This window comes from Mustela erminea, chromosome 16 (genome assembly GCF_009829155.1).
Source record: "Mustela erminea isolate mMusErm1 chromosome 16, mMusErm1.Pri, whole genome shotgun sequence".
In the NCBI taxonomy this organism is placed as follows: domain Eukaryota; kingdom Metazoa; phylum Chordata; class Mammalia; order Carnivora; family Mustelidae; genus Mustela; species Mustela erminea.
This window is the reverse complement of record NC_045629.1, coordinates 36364439-36386144: the sequence shown is the minus strand read 5'-3', so window position 1 is coordinate 36386144 and position 21706 is coordinate 36364439. Positions and strand designations below refer to the sequence as shown.

Below are 21706 nucleotides of genomic sequence, written 5' to 3'. Positions count from 1 at the left end.
AACTAATTTTATCATATGCAGTTTTAGAAATTAATTTAAAATATATGCAGATGAAGTTATTCAGGTTTTTTGTTTTTTCCCCTTTTTTGGCCTAAAGGGCAATTCTTATCAGGCTTTTTCTTGAAATCAGAAGTCATTGAACTATTTAATCTACCTACCAATGAAGTCACTCTGACAGGTAATCTAATGATTAAAGACCTTATTTTTTTTTTTAAGATTTTATTTATTTATTTGACAGATAGAGATCACAAGTAGGCAGAGAGGCAGGCAGAGACAGAGAGAGGAGGAGGAAGCAGGCTCCCCGCAGAGCAGAGAGCTGGATGCGGGGCTCGATTCCAGGACCCTCGGATCATGATCTGAGCTGAAGGCAGAGGCTTTAACCCACTGAGCCACCCAGGTGCCCCAGTTAAAGACATTCTTTAGACAAAACTTAGTTTCACAGGGCAAAGCAAAGGGCTTTTAAAAAAGTCTACAATGGTGTCTGCCTCCCTGCTGCCCCTTATCCAAGTGAAACCAGCAGAAGAGATTTGTATGAAACACAATACAGACTATGCCGAGGATATCCCCAGATCCTTCTGATCTCTAGCCTGAATCTATGAGATCCACACATGCAAGCAAGACGATCTCTGAGCACAGATGAAATCTGTGATGATAAAGAAGAATTAAAAAGATTATAGCATCAGTCAGAGAGGCAGGTTAGAAAGCAGTAGTGGCACCTGAAACCTAATGTAGTGAGCAGGCCATCTGTGAATCACCTAACCCAAAGAGTTTTCCTACCCAGAGCAGAACACTTGAGGATTGTTTGAGCCTCCTTTATTTTAGGATTTATATAAGGAACAAGGCCTACAGTGGACTTTGGTTCCACACTGTGAGAATTCCCAGCTTGCCCAATGTTGGAGGGAGTTGCGTTATTATTACAAGTCCTCATGGTCTACCAATTGCTCATAGTATACCCAAATTTTAACTAATTACAATCTACTTCGTTTATATTACATCAAAATGAATCATGACAAAACTACTATAAGCATCATTCTTTTCTAATTTCAAAATTAGAATTTCTATGTAGAAAACTTAGAAAATGTCACTCTTAACTGAAGGCATCAAATGATATATATGATAAAATATGTTATTTTATTTTTATTTATTTATTTATTAAAGATTTTATTTTTTTATGTGACAGACAGAGATCACAAGTAGGCAGAGAGGCAGGCAGATAGAGGGGGAGAAGCAGGTTCCCTGCTGAGCAGAGTCTCATGCGGGGCTCAATCCCAGAACCCTGAGATCATGACCTGAGCTGAAGGCAGAGGCTTCAACCCACTGAGCCACCCAGGTGCCCCTATTTTATTTTTAGATAAAGGAGCTTTTTAAAAAAAATTATTATTTGAGAGAGAGACAAAGAGCATGAGAGAGAATAGGCATGGGCAGGGGGGCAGAAGGAGAGGGAGAATTAGGCTCCCTGCTGAGTGGGGAGCCCAACATGGGGCTTGACCCCAGGACCCAGGATCATGACCTGAGCCGAAGGCAGATGCTTAACTGACAGCCACAAAGGAACCCGCAGGAGCTTCTAACATAAAGGAGCTTCTAACATAAAGATATATAAGTACAATCATGTAAATGAAAATTGTGTAAGCACATTATTTGGCATAAAGAAATTTAAGGACTTTCTTACCTCAAGAATGGGACACATGATTTCTGCTGTGACATCACCATGATTCTTACAGAATTTATAGAATGCCTCGAGGTAAGACTTAAGAAGAAGAAAGACCATAAAACAATAAATTAAGATAATTTCCTTTGGAAATTTGTAGATCAGCTTTTCATGGCTTATTAAATACTTTAATGGAGGTTGAATTACTTGTCCCGTAGGGCGATATTTTATTAAAAATTTGATACAAACTTTCACATTGAAGCATGCTGCACAGCTTTAAAAAAGAACAAAATTGTATTTATCGTACCTTATGATTCCTTAATAAGCACTTTTTTTGCATGGTTCTTGGGTTTATTTCACACGGTTAACTTCTGGTACTCTAATAAGAGTGCCAAGCTCTTTTATGAACTCACCAAGGAGTTCTAGATTTGGTCTTGTGCTGACACTTAATCTCTCTTGGTGCCCAGGAGACATGTTTGGGATGGCTTTGAACATGGAGGACACATTGGAAGGCAGAGTCTGGGCTAAACAATTAGACTGTTTGCATCCCAACTCAATTACTTACTAGCTAACTCACTTCTGCCAAGTAAATCTTACCTCTCCATGTCTCTGCTTTCTCCTCTGAGGACTGGGGAGAGCAGAGAGTTTTGCTGGCTAGATTAGGTGAATTAATGCCTATAATCTGCTTAGAGCAGTGCCTTCTCTTAGCTGTATCTCAAGGATGCCTTCTCTAAGTCCATACATTTCTTCACAAAAAGGAAAATTACCTGCAACACAGTGCTTTTGAAAGGACCATATGTTTTAGCATGACCAGTTATATAAATGGCATGACAGCAGACACTCCTTTAGTTACTCTGTGAGATTGTCCAAAGATGCTATGGTTGTATGAGTGAAAATAGCCAGATTTTGCTCAGCCCAAAGGACATAGAGCTACACAAATGGTAGCAACATAGTTCAGACACAGAGCTGGCCAGGTTGGCAAGGTGAAATTCAAGGAGGAAAGAGATGGATACTGTGTAACACAAGGATCACTAGGTATGCTCATTGTTTTATGTTTCATTTTTCAAAATTTTTTATTTTTAAGTGATCCTTACACCCAATACGAGTCTCAAACCTACAACCCTGAGATCAAGAGTTGCAGGCTCCACCAAATGAACCAGATAGGCACCCCTGTATGCAGGCACACCAGGCAAGGAACTAGGAATGAAGAGAAGAATGGGGCACATACTTCCTCTCAAAAATCTTGCTGTTTCAGGGGAAGCTGACATTTACGTCCTGAACTAGAAGACCAGGACCATAAAAACTGTATTCCAAGCCCACAAAGCTTCATAATTGCAGAAATTGGCTAATGGGCAAAGTAACTTTTAATGAAGAACACTGGTTAAGATGTATTATGTCATAAGGAAACACAAAGTACTTTGGGAGACACTTACTTTGTACAGTTTGTTGCGCAGTAATTCAATATTCAGTTCATCAAGGGTATTTTCAGACATACAGTCTTGAAAGAATGGAGCTGAAAGCAGAAATTATCACACAAAATAAACTAATTGAAAGCATGATTATTAACTGTAGAAACGATTTTCTGAACATCTTACCCTGAGCTGACCAGAACACTGTGCAGGGGCAAGCCACAGACTGGATTCAGCTACCAGTAGCGATGAGAATAAGAGTCATTATTTACTGAGTATTTACCGTGTGCCAGCTGGTCACTGAACACTGCATCTATTTCACCTTTGGAACTAGTCACTTTATGGCTTACTTTTGGAAGCCCCCTCCTCACCCCTCATCTCAGAGCAGCATTTATCATTTGCAGCCTTACTATGTGCTAAGCATTGAGTTGTACTAAAACTGTGTCGTATTTAGTTTTCAAAGCACTTTTATACTAAGATGCTAATATTTTTAAAATGGGGAAACTGAGGGAAAACTGCACTGCTCTACCTCACCAGGTTGGGACCAGGCAGAGCCTGGAGTCAAATATCCATGATTATGACTTACCCTCTTTCCACCACACTCCCTTAGCATCACACATTAAATGATGGCCTTTTTTTTTTTTTTTTTTCTACTTTTTAAAATTTCTGTTTTCGGGGCACCTAGATGGCTCAGGGGGTTAAAGCCTCTGCCTTCGGCTTAGTTCATGATCCCAGGGTCCTGGGCTCAAGCCCTGCATCAGGCTCTCTGCTCAGCGGGGAGCCTGCTTCCACCTCTCTCTCTGCCTGCCTCTCTGCCTACTTGTGATCTCTCTCAGTCAAATAAATAAATAAAAATCTTTAAAAAAAATTTGTTTTCAACAGCAAAAATTTTGACACATGGTCAACAGTGAATTGCTATGAATTGCTACCCTCCAGTTTTCCTGACAATAACATATATAAAGTGATCCTGCTAAGATTTTAAATGCTAGAAATATTATCAGTGTTAAATTATAATGAAATTAGCATTTATTTCATCATTGTTTCACGTCATTTCACAGGCGCCCCAAGCATCTCAGAAAAATGGCATTCCTCAACTTCCTAGAACAAAACACTGCCACAATACAGCCTTATTCAGACAGAAGTTTAAAACCAAAGGATAAGGAATTAATCATAAAAAACCAAATTAGAAAATTAATTTTTTTGAAAAATTACAAGTTCTATCACTTATTTACTATGATCTGGCACAACATACAAAGGTTTGGAGGTTGGGAGGTGAGCCCCAGCTCCTACTTAGCTACCAATGGTTCTTATGTGATTCTGGGAAGGTTACTTTCATTTGTTGTGAATGAGGGAGCTGGACTAAATTATTTCTTAATGTCCCTTCCATGCCTAGGAATCTGTACAGTATGACATCGGACTCATGGAGAAAAGGAATTGAATGTACATTTTCTGATGACTATGAAACATGCATAAGGAGTGATATAATTGCTTATATGTTCATACCTAGTGGTGTTTCCACCAGAACAGCATTAAAGAGATCAGAAGGTGTCTCCGCAATGTTGACTGCTTCCATTTCTGTGAAACGGCCCAAAGGGTGGCACTTGACCAGAATTTCTTTCACAGATTTTTTTTGCAATGCACCATTCATCAGTAGGATCACATTGTCTATCATGTAACTGCACCTGGTTTAGAAGAAGGCTCGAGCATTAGGAAATCAACTGTATGAGAATATGAAGCATACCAAAAGTTTAAAAAAAAAAAAAAATATATATATATATATATATATATATAGTGTTCAGGCACATACTCTTTCATTACGGAAATATATGAGTTTTCTTTTCTTTTAAACTCTGGGGTTTGAGAGCTGTGAATGGGGTAAAATATCTGACTCTCTGGAGATAGCATAGTTTGAAAATCAATGTTATTGTAACTAAGTAAAGCTAAATAAAACCTAGGCTGGTGGTAATAGGCAGAAAACGACCCATATATTTTAATTGTCAAATGTGGTAGGGTGAGGATGAGTGTGAAACTGAGTGTTTTCTCAGAACAGACTGTGGGCTTAGGAAGTGGAGAAACAAAGACCTGGAGCATTTCACTCTATCTTCAAAACTTACTTTTTGGATCGCAATAAAGCCATCACTGATTCAGAATTTAAAATATTTTAAAATAAATAAAATACTTATTAAATTTAATATTAAAATATTAATATTTTATTTATTAGAAATTTAAAATAGTCCATATTCTTTTCCTCCTATGAAGACTAGGTAGTGAACTTTCTAGCTGTTTTCTCTCAAGTTCCCCAAAAGTCCATAGGTTCATATTTTATGTGATTATGTTGCTCAGTATAAGCTCTGTCTGGGATATCCTGGGTGCATCTGCTTGTTCGATCATGTGCTCATCACCCAGGATATTCCAAGCAGTGAGACTGAGAAGCAAAAGAACGAGTTCCTTACTTTGCGGAGAATGTAGTCTGAGGGAGGAACTTGACAAAGAATCTATTATGGTAAATTGTAACAAAGCACGGGGATGCTAGACAAATTATAGGGTGGTGTGGAGATTCAGATCGGAGCACCGAAGCAGTCTGGGATCAGACTTCCTAGGGAGTGATATTCAAGCTGAAACTTGTAGAATGAGTAGGAGCTGTTCAGGCAAAAGTGGCTGGGAATTGAGGGAGAGAAGTATTCAAGGCAGAAGGAAGAGCATGCAAAAAGCCCCAGAGAAAAGAAAAGAAGAGTTTTCTGCCTGGTCCTGGGCAGTGCAGGTGGGGCCGAGGCTGAGCATGCAGGGTTTTGACAGACAAAATGAGGAATTTGGGGGTGAATGGCGATGGAAGACTCTGAATGCCTTTAAACATTAGAAGCGGGTGTTATGATCTTGCAGAATAATGATTTAAACAGGAGAAGGGATAAACAGATAGTGAGGTGCTTTACAAAAGTTATTTAATCAGGATAACAACACTATGATGATAATAGGTACTGCTCTTCTCTCCACTTCATAGATGAGGAACCAGACGGGCCCAGAGAGGTAAAAATTCCACTCATAGTGACACAGCTAACAACTGAGACAACTGAGAAACTCAAGCAGTCTGCTTTTGGAATCTTCCTCTTAGCCCTTATACTATGCTGGGTTTGTTTAGCTGTCAAGGATGACCCACAGGTTTCTAGGTTTAACAGATCGTGGGGTCATTTACTGAGATGAGAGCTTTAGAGGACGAGCAGGCTGCAGTGGGAGCAGATGCTTTGGACAGAGTGAGCTTAGATGCCTGCGAGATATCCAAGAGGAGATGCTAGGTAGGTTTCAGAAGTCAGTGTTCTGAAGACAGCCAGGACCAGACATTTGGGGGGTTTAGTAGCATACGTTTAATGGTGGAAGCAGAAGTCTTGGGATGGTTGGGATCACATCTTAGCGTGCACAGGAAGAGTTCTTCCCTGAGAACCTTGGAGAACCTCAAATTCGAGGACCTTGATGGAACCTGAGAAGGAAAGACCAGAGAATAGAAGGAAAACCTGGGGGTGGGGGGAAATTTTAGAAATTCTAGGAAGTGGCCAGAGCTTCAAATGCCACAAGAAAGTCAAGGTAGACACTGAAATGTCCATAAGATGCAGCAACTTACAGGTTATCTGTCAACAGTCAAAACACTTCCAGGACATTTTATTAGTGGAAGGGAAAGGGGAGATGGTGGCAGAAATGTGACTTGTGTATTTCTAAAGTGACCAGGAAATAGGGGCGCCTGGGTGGCTCAGTGGGTTAAAGCGTCTACCTTTGGCTCGGGTTATGGTCCCAGGGTGCTGGGATCGAGCCCCGCATCAGGCTCTCCACTCAGCAGGGAGCCTGCCTGCTTCCTCTTCTCTCTCTGCCTGCTTCTCTGTCTACTTGTGATCCATCTGTCAAATAAATAAATAAAATCTTTAAAAAAATAAATAAATAAAGTGACCAGGAAATAGAGGTCTAAAAAGAAACAAGGAGTTCAAACTACAAGCTAACCTTAAAGGAAGGGAAAGATAGCTCCATGGAGACCCAGGGGCCAAGGGGCTTTGAACTTTGGTCTTTTTTTTTTTTTTTTTTTTTAAGATGGGAGAGAAGAGAAGGTGTTCCGGTGCTGTGAAGAAAGGAGAACCTGAGAGGGTGAGGTTTTGGATCAAGACACTGAAGGGGCTGTCACCTGAGGAGCTGAGGTCCTTCGGGTCTGACAGGGATGGGACAAACCACAGCCACAACGCAGGCTTGAAAAACAACCAGGTAAAAATCAGCCGAGCCCCTTAGAAGCACGGTCACTGGAGTCCGGCTGCAGGGGTCACAGACCTTGCGCGCAAGACTGCATTTCCAGCTGGAAGAGAGTCTCCCTCATTGTGGACCTTCGACAATTTACTCCAATAAAAAATTCTATCTGAAGAAATTTAGAAGCAGGCAATTATCTCTTTACAAAAGGCACATGACTCTGAAGTTTCTTCTTCTCCCAAACAGCAGTACCAAATTTAGCCATTACAGAATTTTAGACTCCTTTTTATCTCTTGAAAATGATATTAAAAAGGAAGTGCTTATTTAACTGTCCCTTTATGGCTCAAAAGCTATTACCTGAGAGGAAAATCGCTAGCACTTAATAATCCTTAGCAGGCTCCAGACATTTAATTGTTCCCCGTAGCACCTCTGTAATGTAAAAGCATATGAGCTGCCAACATTCCCAACTTGCAGAGGACTATTAGACCATGCTGACGGGCAACCAATGTCTATGCTATACGGATTTACCCACATGTAACACTCATGCCTGTGTCTTTGCAGTGTGTGTGCCCATGTCTGTATTGAGTTAAACATTCTTTTCAGGGGCATCTGGCTGGCTCAGTCCATAGGGCATGAGACCCTGATCTCGGGGTCTTGAATCTGTGCCCACATTGGGGGTAGAGTTCGCTTAAAAAATAAAGTAAGAATCAAAAAATATTTTTTACTAATAGGCTAGACTCTATATTTTGCAAAGAGCAAGGACTATAGGGCCTGGATTCTGTTTTATTTCAACTCACTATTTAAACTGCTTTGTTTCTAAGAAGGAACAGTGACACCAGTTCTTGTAGTGTTGTTCAGGAATTGGGAGTGAAAACACAGGACTCAGCCCACGGCGGGAGGCAGGAGGAGTCCTGTCCCCTTCCTCATCCACATCACATATATGCACTGGGTACATAATTCTTGTTGGCTCTCTGGGGTGGCAGGCGGTTGATGCGGCCAGAAATGGTTTCCTTTCTTCTGCCTATAACCTTTGTAGACCCTCAGAGCCACACACAGAGCGGTTAGGAATAAAATCACTGCTGATCTTACTTGAGTAATTTTTGACTTTAAAGACAGTGGGGCGTTCCACTAGTTCAAAGTCCTCATGTTTTAGATAATTGTGTTCGTATGTAGTGACAGAGCCAGGAGGAGCTGGGCTAATTTTTCTCTCACTAGTGGTCTAGACAAACACCCTCATTTATAGCCCCTGCTAAATATTTTATTCTGTAACTCTAATACTGGCACCTGTGAAAATCATGAAGTCACCTAAAACTGGGATGCAGTTACTCCAAAAATTTTAGGCCATAAAAATTGTAATTTTTAAAATGCCAGCCCTCTTGGAGGTTTTTCCTGTGTGTCAGGCATTACATGTGTGTTCTCATGCAAGCCTCACAACTCAATACTGTAAGGACCGCTATCACCACCACTTTAAATACCTTGTCCAAGATCACACTGTGAGAAGGAGGCAGAGCTGGCACCCCAAAGCCAAAACTCTGGCTCCTATCGGATTTGGAAAAAAACAACTCAAGGCAGGTGATATTTTAACATTTCCTTTTGATCTTGGTGCTGTTCTTTCTCTTTTTTGCCCCTGAACTTATAAAGGATCTTGAAGCTAACTAAAATACATTTCCTGTATGTTAACTATCCAATTCTGGGCTATACAACAGCAGCTGAATGGTCAGACAATGTAGAGACGTAATTTGTTGAGTTAGAGAAATTATTCTTCAGTTCTAGTCTAAACCTCTCTGCCCAGCACAGGTCCAGACTCTTTTACTTCGTCCTTGTGGCCCCGACTGCCTGGTTTTCTTATAGACACCTCGGTTACATAATCTCAAAACCTGAAAGCCCCCAGTGTCTCTCCTTCTTCTATAATCCCTATCTCTATCAGCAGCATCAGTACTCTTTTTCCTAAAAATCTGTCAATGGCTTCTTTTTGCCTCTAGATAAAGCAGAGATTTCTCATCATTGTATGCAAAGCTCTCTATTACCTGGCTTCTGATTATTTCTTCAACTATGGATGTGAATAATACCATTTTAAAAAAAGTATGCATTTTAGGGGCGCCTGGGTGGCTCAGTGGGTTAAAGCCTCTGCCTTCAGCTCAGGTCATGATCTCAGGGTCCTGGGATGGAGCCCCGCATAGGGCTCTCTGCTCAGCAGGAGGCCTGCTCCCCCCACCCCCATCTGCCTCTCTGCCTACTTGTGATCTCTGCCCATCAAATAAACAGAATCTTTAAAGAAAAAAAAAGTATGCATTTTAGAAAAGTGAATAGAACAGACCACCCCAAAATTCTTAAGGGGCAGGAAGAAGACTGCAAGGAAGACTGAGGAAGGGCCAGAATGGAAAAAGGAGCAGAAAGAGAAAGTGTCATCCCAGAATGCATGGGACAAGGACATCAACAACTGAATACAACAGTGAGTTGTGGAAGGGCTGAAAAATATATCCACGGGACCTCGCAACCAGAGTGGTTTGGGGGGTACAATGAGGAAGCAAACAAGACTGAATTGGTTTCAGTAAACAAGTGAGAAAACGGATGAGTATAGACTATCCTTTTTAAGAAGTTTAGCATCAAGTTGTGGGAAAGGGTAGGATATCACTGCCTTCATACAGTCTTTGTGTAAACTAAATCAATTCATACATGTGACATTTTATAAATCATTAAGTTGTCACAATAGGAGCGCAGGCTTTGAAAGAGAGAAGCCTAATTCAAATCCCAACTCTGTCACCTAAAAACCAGTTTAACAAGAGCTCCATTTTCCCAGGCTTAAAATGGAAATATTTGTTCTACTTTGAGTGGTTGGCACTGGATTAGTAACACATACGAAATCCTGGTAGAGTGCCTTGGATAAAGAAGGAGGGTGTGATCATAAGCTCTTAGAAGATAATAAACCAGACTCTGGAGGAAGGGGAACAGGAAATTATAAGCCACCTAATCTTTGATATAAAAAAATGTACAATGTTTAAATTCTTTTATCATCTGAGATTTCTACATCTTTGTAGTTTTACACTTAGTTCTAGCCAATAGAATCTTTATTCTAAATTTACCCATTGCTCTTAGAAGATAAGAAGTTATCAACCTTTTTGTGGTGTAGAGTCAAGGAACTGAGGGGAAGACTGCATCATCCACAAGACCATAAATTATGTTTTCTGCTGGGATATTAAATATTAAATCTGACTTATACTGATTTTAGGAAACCTGTTCCCATCCTGTTCTGCATCACACAACCCTAGAATGAGCCTTGTGTGGTCATTACTTTAGGATGTTTCCTTTAAGATATCAGCACTTCAAACAGTTTATGTTTATCTTTTGGGAATGTAATCATTAATCTCAAAACAATATCCCTTAACTCGTGGTCATAAATGGTAACTGCTTTTATATCCTAAAAGGCCTAAATCCCTTTGTTAGAAGGAGGCTCTTCAAGACTCCATCTGAACTTCTCCATTTGGGTGCAGTGGGAGTAAGTAACTTGGTGACTTGGTGATTACAACAGGTTCATTATCTGACAGCCATTGAATGACTTCGACCTGGCTTCATCCCAAGAGCCACATCCTGGTATCAGGACTTGATTGCTGTAGGTTCCTTCCTACCAAGAGGCTGGGTCAGCATCCTTCCCTCTGCAACACGTGATATACAGCGTTCTTGATGACAACGATTCTGTTTTAGGTGACTAGAACTGTGATATGATCGCTAGGTCACACTTGCACGTATGGAATATCCCGGGAGAGGGACAAGAAATGCAAAATCAAGAGTAACTCTTCATGGGAAGGACTGGGCTATGGGCAAAATACACTTGGTGGACTTGAAGTTATTTCCTTCCTCATGAAAGGTGCTGCTGATCCGTGCTTAACAGGCCCGACAGTATTTATAGTGACATGAACAACAGGGCCATGTGGGAAGTATTTGCAAATGAAAGTTTCCTAGATCACACTGGTAAACATTTCTGCTACTCCAGATTCATTTAATCCCAGGCTAACTCTATATCCTCACAGGGGGCAGTTCTGCTATTTTGTCTGACTTGCTAAATAGACTGTTGAGATTCAGAATATCCCCCATAAACATCTGCTCCCTCTTGAAATTGGACTTTTTTGGGTAGCATTTCTTACTTCCCTAAAGTTTCCCTTTTTTAAAATAGAAGAAGTGAAAATTAAAAATAATTTTAAAAAGCAATTAATTTTGCTGTCACACTCATTTTTTACCCCCTTCTCATAAAATACTAAAAAATTGCTCAGAAGTCAGCATTGCCTATAATAGCATATTTAGAATGAGAATGCTGATCACTATGCATTTCCCAAACCCTTGGTAGATCTGGAATCTTTAGAAAACTCTTTTCTCTAGTACTTTTCTATAATCTTGGTTTAACCCATCTGTTTGGATTTAAAAATTCCTCAAACATACTTGTCCTTTTCTACATCAGTGTCTCTGTTCTTATTCTTCAGATGCATAAGACCTTCCTTCCCCACCAGTTGCTAGAAATCGAAATCCTTCTCATTCTTTAAGGTCATATTAAATTTCACATTTTTCATTAAGCTTTTAATATCTCCAGCTGGAAGTGATCTTTTTTTTCCTCTCTCTAAATTTTTGTATTTATATTTATCCTGGGGTGATATTAACTTTCAATATATATTGGCAGTACCAATGGTGAACATGAACCATCGGCTCATTCATTCACAAGTATTTACTGCATATCTGAGGAAATAAGACCTGGACTGTAATACTAATTCTGCCACTGTTCAACTGTGTGCTTTTAGGTAAGTCATTTTACATATTCATTTCAAATACAGTTATTTGTCGATAATCCTTACCGGTCTTTCTTAGTTACATTTTTTGTGGGCTCCAAGAAGCCCGAACCATACTTGTACAGCATAGGGACACAATGATTTTTTTTCAGTCAATGAATAAATTCTTCTTTATGGTCATTCAAGTACATTAACTCTGATAGTGGGTAAACAGAAGTGAAGGAGATAACTGCCTACCTGGTAGCTTAGCCTGAGCTCCCTTTCTAGGGGTCATAGCTGTCTCTTCCTTGCCTCTTCTATGCTTTTCCATTGAGGAGAATGTAACACTAGGGAAATTCCTCCACTGCCACCCCTTTGCTCACCATGCATGTAAATTTATGGTAATTCACAGGAAAACTCCAGTGGAGTGATTCTTCTCGCCTGTTAGATGGGTTTAAATAAGCTGTGTCTATCACAGCCTATTCATTCGGTCAAGAACAGTTAATAGATGGAGCTCATCTTTATCATGTTCAAAACACCAGTCACAACAGAAGTTGGGAAATCTCGTGTCTTCCGAGGGGGAAAGAAAAGAAGAAGGAAAAAAAAAAACAGCTGAGAGCCTAAGGAAGAAAACTTTCATTGATTGTTGGAGGATGAGAGAGCAATCTGCTAACATCTATCACAATCTTAAGACCTGCATGTCTACTGATAATTTCACTTCTGGGAATCCATGTCGAAGAAATTTTGGCGTGAGAAAGCAGAGATGTGTGTACAATGATGTTTGTTGCAGCATTACTTGGGATAGCAAAAAAAAAAAAAAAAAAAAAAAAAAAAAAGAAATGACCTAAATGGATAAAAGGGAAACAAACGATGGTAGACACAATGGGATACAATATATGCCTTAATTAAGACAGACCTTGTATGCTTATGTAGGAAATTCTGACTAGATTTTGTAAAAAATGACCAAGTATAGATAATACGTGTAATATGATATTGCTGTTCTAAGACAATAAAACCAACTATGTATATTTATATTTGTTTACATATAAACATTTGCATACATATAAAACTTTTTTTCGCATAGGAAGTAATTATGCATCAAACTAAAAAGGGTTGGGGTTCCTTGCTGGCTTAGTCGGTAAAACAGGTAACTCTTAATCTTAGAGCCTCACCTTGGGTATAGAGATTACTTAAAAATAAAATCTAAAAAAAAAAAATAATAAAAAATAAAAACTAATAAAAATAAAAACAAGAGCAAAAAACACTATGAGGGTTGCCTCTGGGTTTTGGGAACTGCATTCCAAAATACAGTCTCTACTTAATCTGTTTCCTTATTCCTAAAATACCAATATTAGTACCACCCATAAGGATGTCATGAGAATTAAATGAATTTAATACACATAAAGTCATTATATAAGTGCTGGCTCCTGGTGAACACTAAAAAATTTTTAATAAAAAAAAAACTCTTTAAAAACACAAGCACGGGCTTCTTTTTCAATTAAAAAAATAAAATAAACACGATAAAATAAAATACGACTGAGGCAGTGGATATCTGGATCAGTACCGGGGTGGATTTCAATCCTTCCAGGTTATGAGACAGTCTCAAATTTCTTTTACTAAACAATTCTTGGGGAGGGAGCAATGCTCTGGAAAACAGGCTACTGGGATCAATCATGCCCCCTGGTGGTTGATTATCATTCCCCCACCTGAAATGCGGCCGAAGAATGAAGTGAAAAAACAGGTCTGTCTTGGCCCTGATTATTTCCCCTTCAGGGAGAACTGTTGTAGGAATATAGCACCCTAAGCTCTTTTACATCCATTACCTTAACATCCCTAACGGGCAGACGCTAATTTTGACGATGTCACGTGGCACGGGCAACACAACAGTAATACTGGGTAAGCAGTTCCATGTTTCTGCCCCCGTTGCTTTGCACACGGTGCCTCCTCCCAGGCACGTCCGTGTGCAAACATGGTCTCATCCTTCAAGTCTACAGCTTTGGCCTCACCTCCTTTGTGCAATCTTTTCTCACCTTCACTGGTGATGATACTCTATGCAAAAAATTTGCTGCATTTCTAAAAGTATGTGTATGTGGATATGTTGTAAGTATGGATATATTCATATATTGTCTATCAGCCAGTTTCATGGGTGTGCGATCTGTGTAGTCACACAGGGCCCAATGTGGAGAAGGGCCCCATGCTTGGTTTAATTCTCTGCTGTTACTCTCTTTGAAATTACTTTTGAAATTTTTTTTTTTTTAAACAAGGGCCCTGTATATTCATTTGCACAAGGACTTGCAAAATACATAGCTGGCCCCGTTTTCAAATTACATTAACAATTCTGATTTGAAAACAATTATTAGTATTCTAGATAAGGAAACCAAAGCTTTGAATGACTAAGGAACTTTTTTTCAAGATCCCATAACTGGCCTATTGTAGACTCAGGTGAGAGTTTACCAAATGGTTCTAAGACTTTCTCACCTGCAACAGAGTCACCTGGAGGGTTTATTCAAAGTGAAGAGGGGTGCCTCGGTGGCTCAGTTGGTTAAGCGACTGCGTTCAGCTCAGGTCATGATGCTGGTAGGGCTCCCTGCTTTTCCCTCTGACCCTCCTCCTCTAGTGCTCTCTCACTCACTCAGTTTCTCTCTCTAATAAATAAATAAAATCTTAAAAAAAAAAAAAAAAGAAGATTCACAGACCATATTCCAGGACCTAATAAAACATAGTTTTTAGAGAAATGGTCTTGGAATCTGCTCCTTAAGTAACTATCCCACTGGCTTAAAGGACAAGTTTATGTTCAATTCATCTCTAATTTTAGAACCTAGCATAGGCTTTCACTCCTAGCACTTAGTATACGGTATGCTGATTAAGTGAATGTCATTCAATTCCAGACAGATCAAGTATTGCTATTACAAGATAGCACAAGGGTTTTCAATTCTCAAAGTGCTGAGAGTTTTAAATGCTGGAGGCCTTATCAGCAGCTACGGTTGAGACATTTTTGCCCTGAACTTGCTTGCCACTGAACATCCATATGGAATCTCTGGATAGAAAACCTTTAAAATGTTGCAGTCCTTAAGATTTCAGAAGGACTTTTCTGGCCAGAGATTCAGAATCACAAATGCAAAGTGGTGTCAAATGGTCAATCTCATAGTATTATTGGGAACTTGATTACAGAAATCAAAATTTAATAAATTAAATACTGTGGGGACTTTAGGTAAGGAATACACAAAACTCAGCCCTTCTAAAATGTTCATGAACAGATGGAAGGCTATATAGTCATTTACAAATGTCAGAAAAATTTTTGACATAGAAAAAAATGCTGATAGTATATATAGAAAAGTTAAAATTTGAAATTGTATTTTGAGTGACTTTAGTTCTTTTAAAATGTATCAAAGAAAGAATATGAAAATGATAGTGAGGTTAAGGGTGCTTTATTTGTATAATTGTCTCTAATTTACAGTGGGCTTCTTATTCTTTTTGATTAGAAATAAAAATAAAAATAAAAATCCTTTCTCTAACTTGCAGATTCTCTTTCCTTAGCTTAGAATTTGCAGGAGTTATTGCCTGTTTTCTCTCACTGATCATATATCAAGATGGTAAATTGTGTTACGTCTATCTCCCAAATGTATCTAACCACTGTCCCCTCCTTTTTATCTTGGCTGCTATTTCTAGTCTAAACTTTTAAAATATCTCCCTCTGGCTTCTCTGTTTCCAGTTCCATCCCTTCAAGCATCTTTCACAATTCCAGCAGAATCATCTTTCTAAAATAAACGTTAAGATCAGTCCCCTCATTTTTCAAGGCAGTGTTAAGTGTTGAAGAGTAAAAACAAATGAACAAAGAAGAGAAAGTAGCACCTAGGGAATGCTGTCAGGAGTGACCTCATGTCACATCTTACTTAGCTTCTCTACTTACCAGCTACAAGGTCCTCACGTGGCCCAGAAAATGGGCATCATAATAACAATTACCAATTACTGAACAAACACTATGTAGATAATAAGAACAGATGCTTTCTATCCGTTAGAGGAGAAATTAATGCCATGCTTCATTGCCTTAGGCAGAGGGGCTGTAGGTGTTCAAAGGCTCTTCCAAATGGCTTCCCAGGAGACTATGCCCCACCTGACAAGATGGTGACCATTTGGTGAGGGGTTCAGTCAACTGCACACAGGAAGCATGCCGGTGGTGGAACCCTTTCTGAAAAGCCTTCCTTTTTTGACTTTTACTCATAGAAACTTAGGGTCAGAGCCCTTAATCTGGCCAGACTCTCTGTTTCCAGCCCATGCTCCTGTTCTTGTCTCGGCTCCAGCCACATCTGAGCTGACTTGTTATTTCCAAACACAACATCTTCTCATGGCTCACTAATGTGTAAGTTAGTCCTTCAATGTAATGCCCATTTAATATTTTGGTTCAAATTTGACTTTTTTCTGCAAATCTTTTTTTTAAAATATTTTATTTATTTATTTGTTTATTTATTTATTTAGAGAGCGCACAAGTGCACGAGTGGCAGGGAGAGGAAGAAACAGACTTGCCAGCTGAGGACTTTGCTGGTTTTAGCAGGGGGAGACCCGTGTCCTGAGAAACCCCTCCGGGCAAATGAGGGTATACAGCCTCCTTATGTATAGTGCAGTAAAAAGCCTGAAGAAGGTTTGTAACACATCATCTGAATAGTCAAGGACTTTGATTAGCCTTTATGAATAAATCTTTGAAGATTTTTTTCAATGTGTGGTCCTTAACCTACAGTTCTTGGCTAATAATAGTCCAAGTACTTAAGACTATGTTTGACTTTGATCGTGCTCTTCCTTGATCTTCCTATATTCAGAAAATGTACATCCCCTGAGGTGGAGTATTTTGAATATTGAAAGATTATTTTTAAAAGATGGCTCATCTCAAAAGGGATGGGAAGCTGAAAGGCTGCCAGAAAGTGCTGAGTAGGAGGGAAGAAAATAAAACAATCTAGTCCTATATTAAATAGTCTCTTCATTAAAATGCTATGGATTCATTCCTTTGTTTCACACAACTGTGTATAATTATAGTATACAAAACCCCCAGATCTTCCTGCTATTAAGCATTTAAAAATATCCATTCCAGATTTTCAAAATAAGTTTCACATGTACAGTAATTATATCACACAAATGTGCAATACTTAGATTGTATTTATTATAACAACTTAAATTTAGACCATCTCTATTAGGGTTGACTTCCCATTTCCAAAAGGATGCCCTGGGCAATTCCTGATAGAACAGAAAGTAATCCTACCTGATGGAAGTTTGTGGGTGCTAGACACCTGACTTCTGAAAACATTCTAGAAGAGAAATAAGTAGTTTCAGGACTCTTTTCCATATGTACACCTTTTGTTATGGTGACACATGTCTAAGTTCTGCCCAGAGTGACTGGATGCTGCCTGGGCAGGCAACTCACAGGACTGGGTGGGACAAATCATGGACTAAGATTTAGAAGACCTAGGTTTTGGTGCAGTTGAGCTATCTGGTCTCTGACTGGGAGGTGATGCTGTCTGTGCAGATAACAATAGAGAGAAACTCATGAGAATAATTGTGAAAGTGACTTCCAAGTCATAAAGTTGAAGCACCGCAATAAGGCATTGTTAATCAAAGGTGTTCACCAGAATAAACCAGGTGTCTTCCAAAAGGGTGTCTGTCCCACTCCAAGGCCAACAAGGTCAGAATTTTCTGGAATAACGATCAGGAATATACTTACTTTTTGAAGGGCCACAGACAATTCTGAATTACTTGCCTTTTAATAAACTACTGGGGAAGTGCAAGATCTTTAGCTTTCTAGACAGATGGACCCAGAGTCAAAACCCTTCCAAATCTCTTAATAGTATTGTGACTTTAGAAAATTCATTAATTGGGGTGCCCGGGTGGCTCAGTCAGTTAAACAGCTGCCTTCTGCTCAGGCTGTGATACCAGGATCCAGCATCAGGCTCCCTGCTGATGCTCCCCCTACTTCTCCCTCTCCCTCTGACACTCCCTCTGCTTGTGATCTCTTTCTCTCTGTTAAATAAATAAAGTCTTAAAAAAGAAAAAGAGAAGAAAATTCATTAATTTATTGACCCTCAGTTTCTCTAACTGAAAAAAATGGAGATATAAACACCTTCTTTGCAGGGTTCTTGAGTGGAGATGTAAATAAAACATTTAAGTGAGAGTAAGTATCTTCAGGGATCTGATAAGTAACCCAAGATCATAAGATACAAGATAGAACAGACGATCATAAGACAAAAGACAGAACTGTTAGAGACTGGTTAATTGAAGAATGCAAGCTCAACTAAATACATTTTTTAAATTACTTTAAACACTGACCCTGTTATACAAAATGTATCTGCAGGCATGATATCTGGTTTTTACTCCTAACATATTGGCCAATAAGTATCCAATATTCAAGTGGTATATAAAATATAAAATTCTGAGTAGTCTGCAAATATTTTCTAGCTCTGTGTAAGATGCGACTAACTATGGGATTATATACTGATTCAACAAATATTCAGTGCCCATTACATACTAGTAAGTACAGATACAGATACTAAAAGAATTAGTTCAAAGAATTTATAGATGAGAGAGAGAGAGAGAGAGAGTAGATAAGTCAAAACATGTCCATTACCAATACCACTAACAATATTGATACCACCCAAATTACGTTTCTACTTTCACTTTTGCATTAATATTATATGCAAGGCTTTGTGACCACCTGTATTCTTATATGTAATTTTTAAACATTGTTAATATTTGGAATTTTAAGTAATTTTATTTTATTTTTTAAAGAGTTTATTTATTGGGTGCCTGGGTGGGTCAGTGGGTTGAAGCCTCTGCCTTCCACTCAGGTCATAATCCCAGGGTCTTGGGATAGAGCCCCGCATTAGGCTCTCTGCTTGGCAGGGAGCCTGCTTCCTCCTCTCTCTCTCTGCCTACTTGGGATCTCTGTCTGTCAAATAAAATGAGTAAAATCTAAAAAAAAAAAAAAGAGTTTATTTATTAATGAGAGAAGAGAGCATGAGGAGAGAGGTCAGCAGGAGAAGCAGACTCCCTGCTGAGCAGGGAGCCTGATGTGGGACTCAATCCAGGAACTCCAGGATCATGACTTGAGCCGAAGGCAGTTGCTCAACCAACTGAGCCACCCAGGCACCCCAAGTAATTTTATTTTAGAAACAGTAGATTCTCCCTTTTTAAATTTTATTTATTTATTTTTTTCTAAGTGGAGTCCAACATGGGGCTTGAACTCACAACCTGAGATCAAGACCTGAGATCAAGAGTTGGATGCTTGGGCGCCTGGGTGGCTCAGTGGGTTAAGCCGCTGCCTTCGGCTCAGGTCATGATCTCAGGGTCCTGGGATCGAGGCCCGCATCTGGCTCTCTGCTCAGCAGGGAGCCTGCTTCCCTCTCTGTCTCTCTGCTTGCCTCTCCATCTACTTGTTATTTCTCTCTGTCAAATAAATAAATAAATCTTTAAAAAAAAAAAAAAAAAGAGTTGGATGCTTAACTGACTAAGCCACCCAAGTGCCCCTAGAAACAGAATACATTTTTACCTAGATCAACATGGTTGTTTTCTGTGAAATAAGCAAGCTTGCTTAATTAATGCTAAGGCTTCTCCCAGGTTTAAGATTCTATAGTTAGGAAACACTAAACCATGGAGTCATCACATAAGAGGAAACACTAACCAAGTGACTCAGAGTCATTCTTAGAGCTAAAGTACTTCTTAATACATTTTGAGCAAGTTTCTGTCATGTGAGACTCGTCTCTCAATGCAGAAAGTACAAAATGTGGCAGCTTTCTGACTCCATTAAAATTGGACTGTCCTCTATTACTATCATGGGTTAGATTTTCTGAACTTGTCTAAAATCTGAGCAAAAGATGTTTACAAAGCCTATTTCCAATGTTTATTTTATTTTTATTTTAAAATAAAAATTTTTTTTAATCTGTTGATTCGTGACCCAGGCAACCTGCTGCAATTAACTTTTAGTTTCCTCATCCTCAAAATGGTGAGGATAAGAACTAAGATTTATCAGGTTTATTATTATTATTTTTAAAGATTTTATTTACTTATTTACTTATTTACTTATTGATAGAGAGCAAGAGAGGGAACACAAGCAGGGGCAGTTGGAGAAGGAGAAGCAGGCCTCCCACTGAGTAGGGAGCCTGATCCACTTCAATCCAGTTGAACTGATCCAGTTCCATCCACGGAACCTGAGGACCATGACCTGAGCCAAAGGCAGCACTTAACCACTGAGCCACCCAGGTACCCTGATTTGTCAGCTTTAAAGGAGACAATGTTTGCAAAGCACTTAGCAGAGCCTTGGCATGCAGTAATATTCAATTGTCATTTCTGTCTCCACACAGATAGGGCCCTCTTGTCTGTCTGAAGTATCTTTAATGATGTCTCCATAACTACCCTTGTCAGACATTTTTGCGGAGGCATCGCTGCTTCAAAAGCCTCTCTACCAGGCAGTCACTGAAGATTAGATATGAACCCGGAGCTAATTCAGCCTAAGCCCAAGCACTTTGTTCTTCACCCCAACCATTATGAGGAGGTAAGAGTCCTATGAGCAGACCTGGCCTCTTCTTTCATCTCTTTTGCATTTTGGGTTTCTGCTTCAGTTGTATATATGTATGAAAATATTTTTTAAGTAGGCTCCACACCTAACATGGGGATTGAACTCATGAACCCAAGATCAGGAGTCACAATCTCTACTGACTGTGCCAGCTAGGCACCCATCAGATTTTTTTTTTTTTTTTTTAAGATTTTATTTATTTATTTGTCAGAGAGAGAGCAAGCGAGAGCGAGCACAGGCAGACAGAGTGGAAGGCAGAGTCAGAGGGAGAAGCAGGCTCCCTGCGGAGCAAGGAGCCCGATGCGGGACTCGATCCCAGGACGCTGGGATCATGACCTGAGCCGAAGGCAGCTGCTTAACCAACTGAGCCACCCAGGCGTCCCACCCATCAGATTTTTAAGGGTGAGTCTTGGAGATACCAACATGCGCGCGCACACACGCACACACACACACCTCTCCTCCTTAGCCTGCCATTGAAGACTTGCATTATCTAGCTGGAATTGACTTTTCTAACCTCCTCTTCCTGTTGCTCCCCTCCACTACTGGTGCAGCCCACTCCTGCCCAAACTGACCTGTTATTCACCATGCATGCTATGTCCTTCCCATCTACATGCTCCAACCCCAGATGCTCAGTCTTTTCCCTCATATCCAAATTCCAGCCTATTTCCAGAATCAAAAGGAATGTCAGATCTTTGGAAGGCTTCCCAGAATCCTTCCCAAAGAAAGTGCTTGGGCTTCAGACTGAGTAAACCCAAGTTCACACCTAATTTTCATCTCTAACCAGCTGTGTATTTGTGATTCTTTATAAAATCAGCACCTGGGGTCTTGCCAATAAATAAAAACTTAGCCTCTAGCACTGACAGGAGGTCTAATTGCACAAACAAGGTATATAGGCACTAATCACATTACCTCAGGTATACCAACGATTACTTCCTGCCTCAAACTATGGTCATCTCTTCTACTTATTTATAGACATGGTATAGGAATAAATGGATAGCTATTGGGGAAAAACAATTTGAGCTGAATCCCTAGTCTCATTCCCTGTACTAAAATAAATTTTAGACGAACAAAGGTTTTAAATGTTAAAAATGAAACATCAAAAAAAAAAAAAAAAGAAAAGAAA

General features: G+C 39.6%; 2 protein-coding genes across 2 annotated transcripts in view; one reads left to right on the top strand and one right to left on the bottom strand.

Annotated features, from left to right (window-relative positions):
- Positions 1–21706, bottom strand: part of ATP6V0D2 (ATPase H+ transporting V0 subunit d2) — a 44349-nt gene that overhangs the window by 8784 nt on the left and 13859 nt on the right. Inside the window, exons 3-5 of the mRNA XM_032316211.1 lie at positions 4561–4739; positions 3082–3161; positions 1670–1747 (exon numbers count right to left, since the gene is read on the bottom strand). Of these exons, the coding sequence (XP_032172102.1) occupies positions 1670–1747; positions 3082–3161; positions 4561–4739 (337 nt within the window). The remainder of the gene's footprint in view (positions 1–1669; positions 1748–3081; positions 3162–4560; positions 4740–21706) is intronic.
- The window catches only part of LOC116575087, a 139304-nt gene that overhangs the window by 112419 nt on the left and 5179 nt on the right, over positions 1–21706 (top strand). The window contains exon 10 of the mRNA XM_032316212.1: positions 7129–7296. Within this exon, the coding sequence (XP_032172103.1) occupies positions 7129–7296 (168 nt within the window). The remainder of the gene's footprint in view (positions 1–7128; positions 7297–21706) is intronic.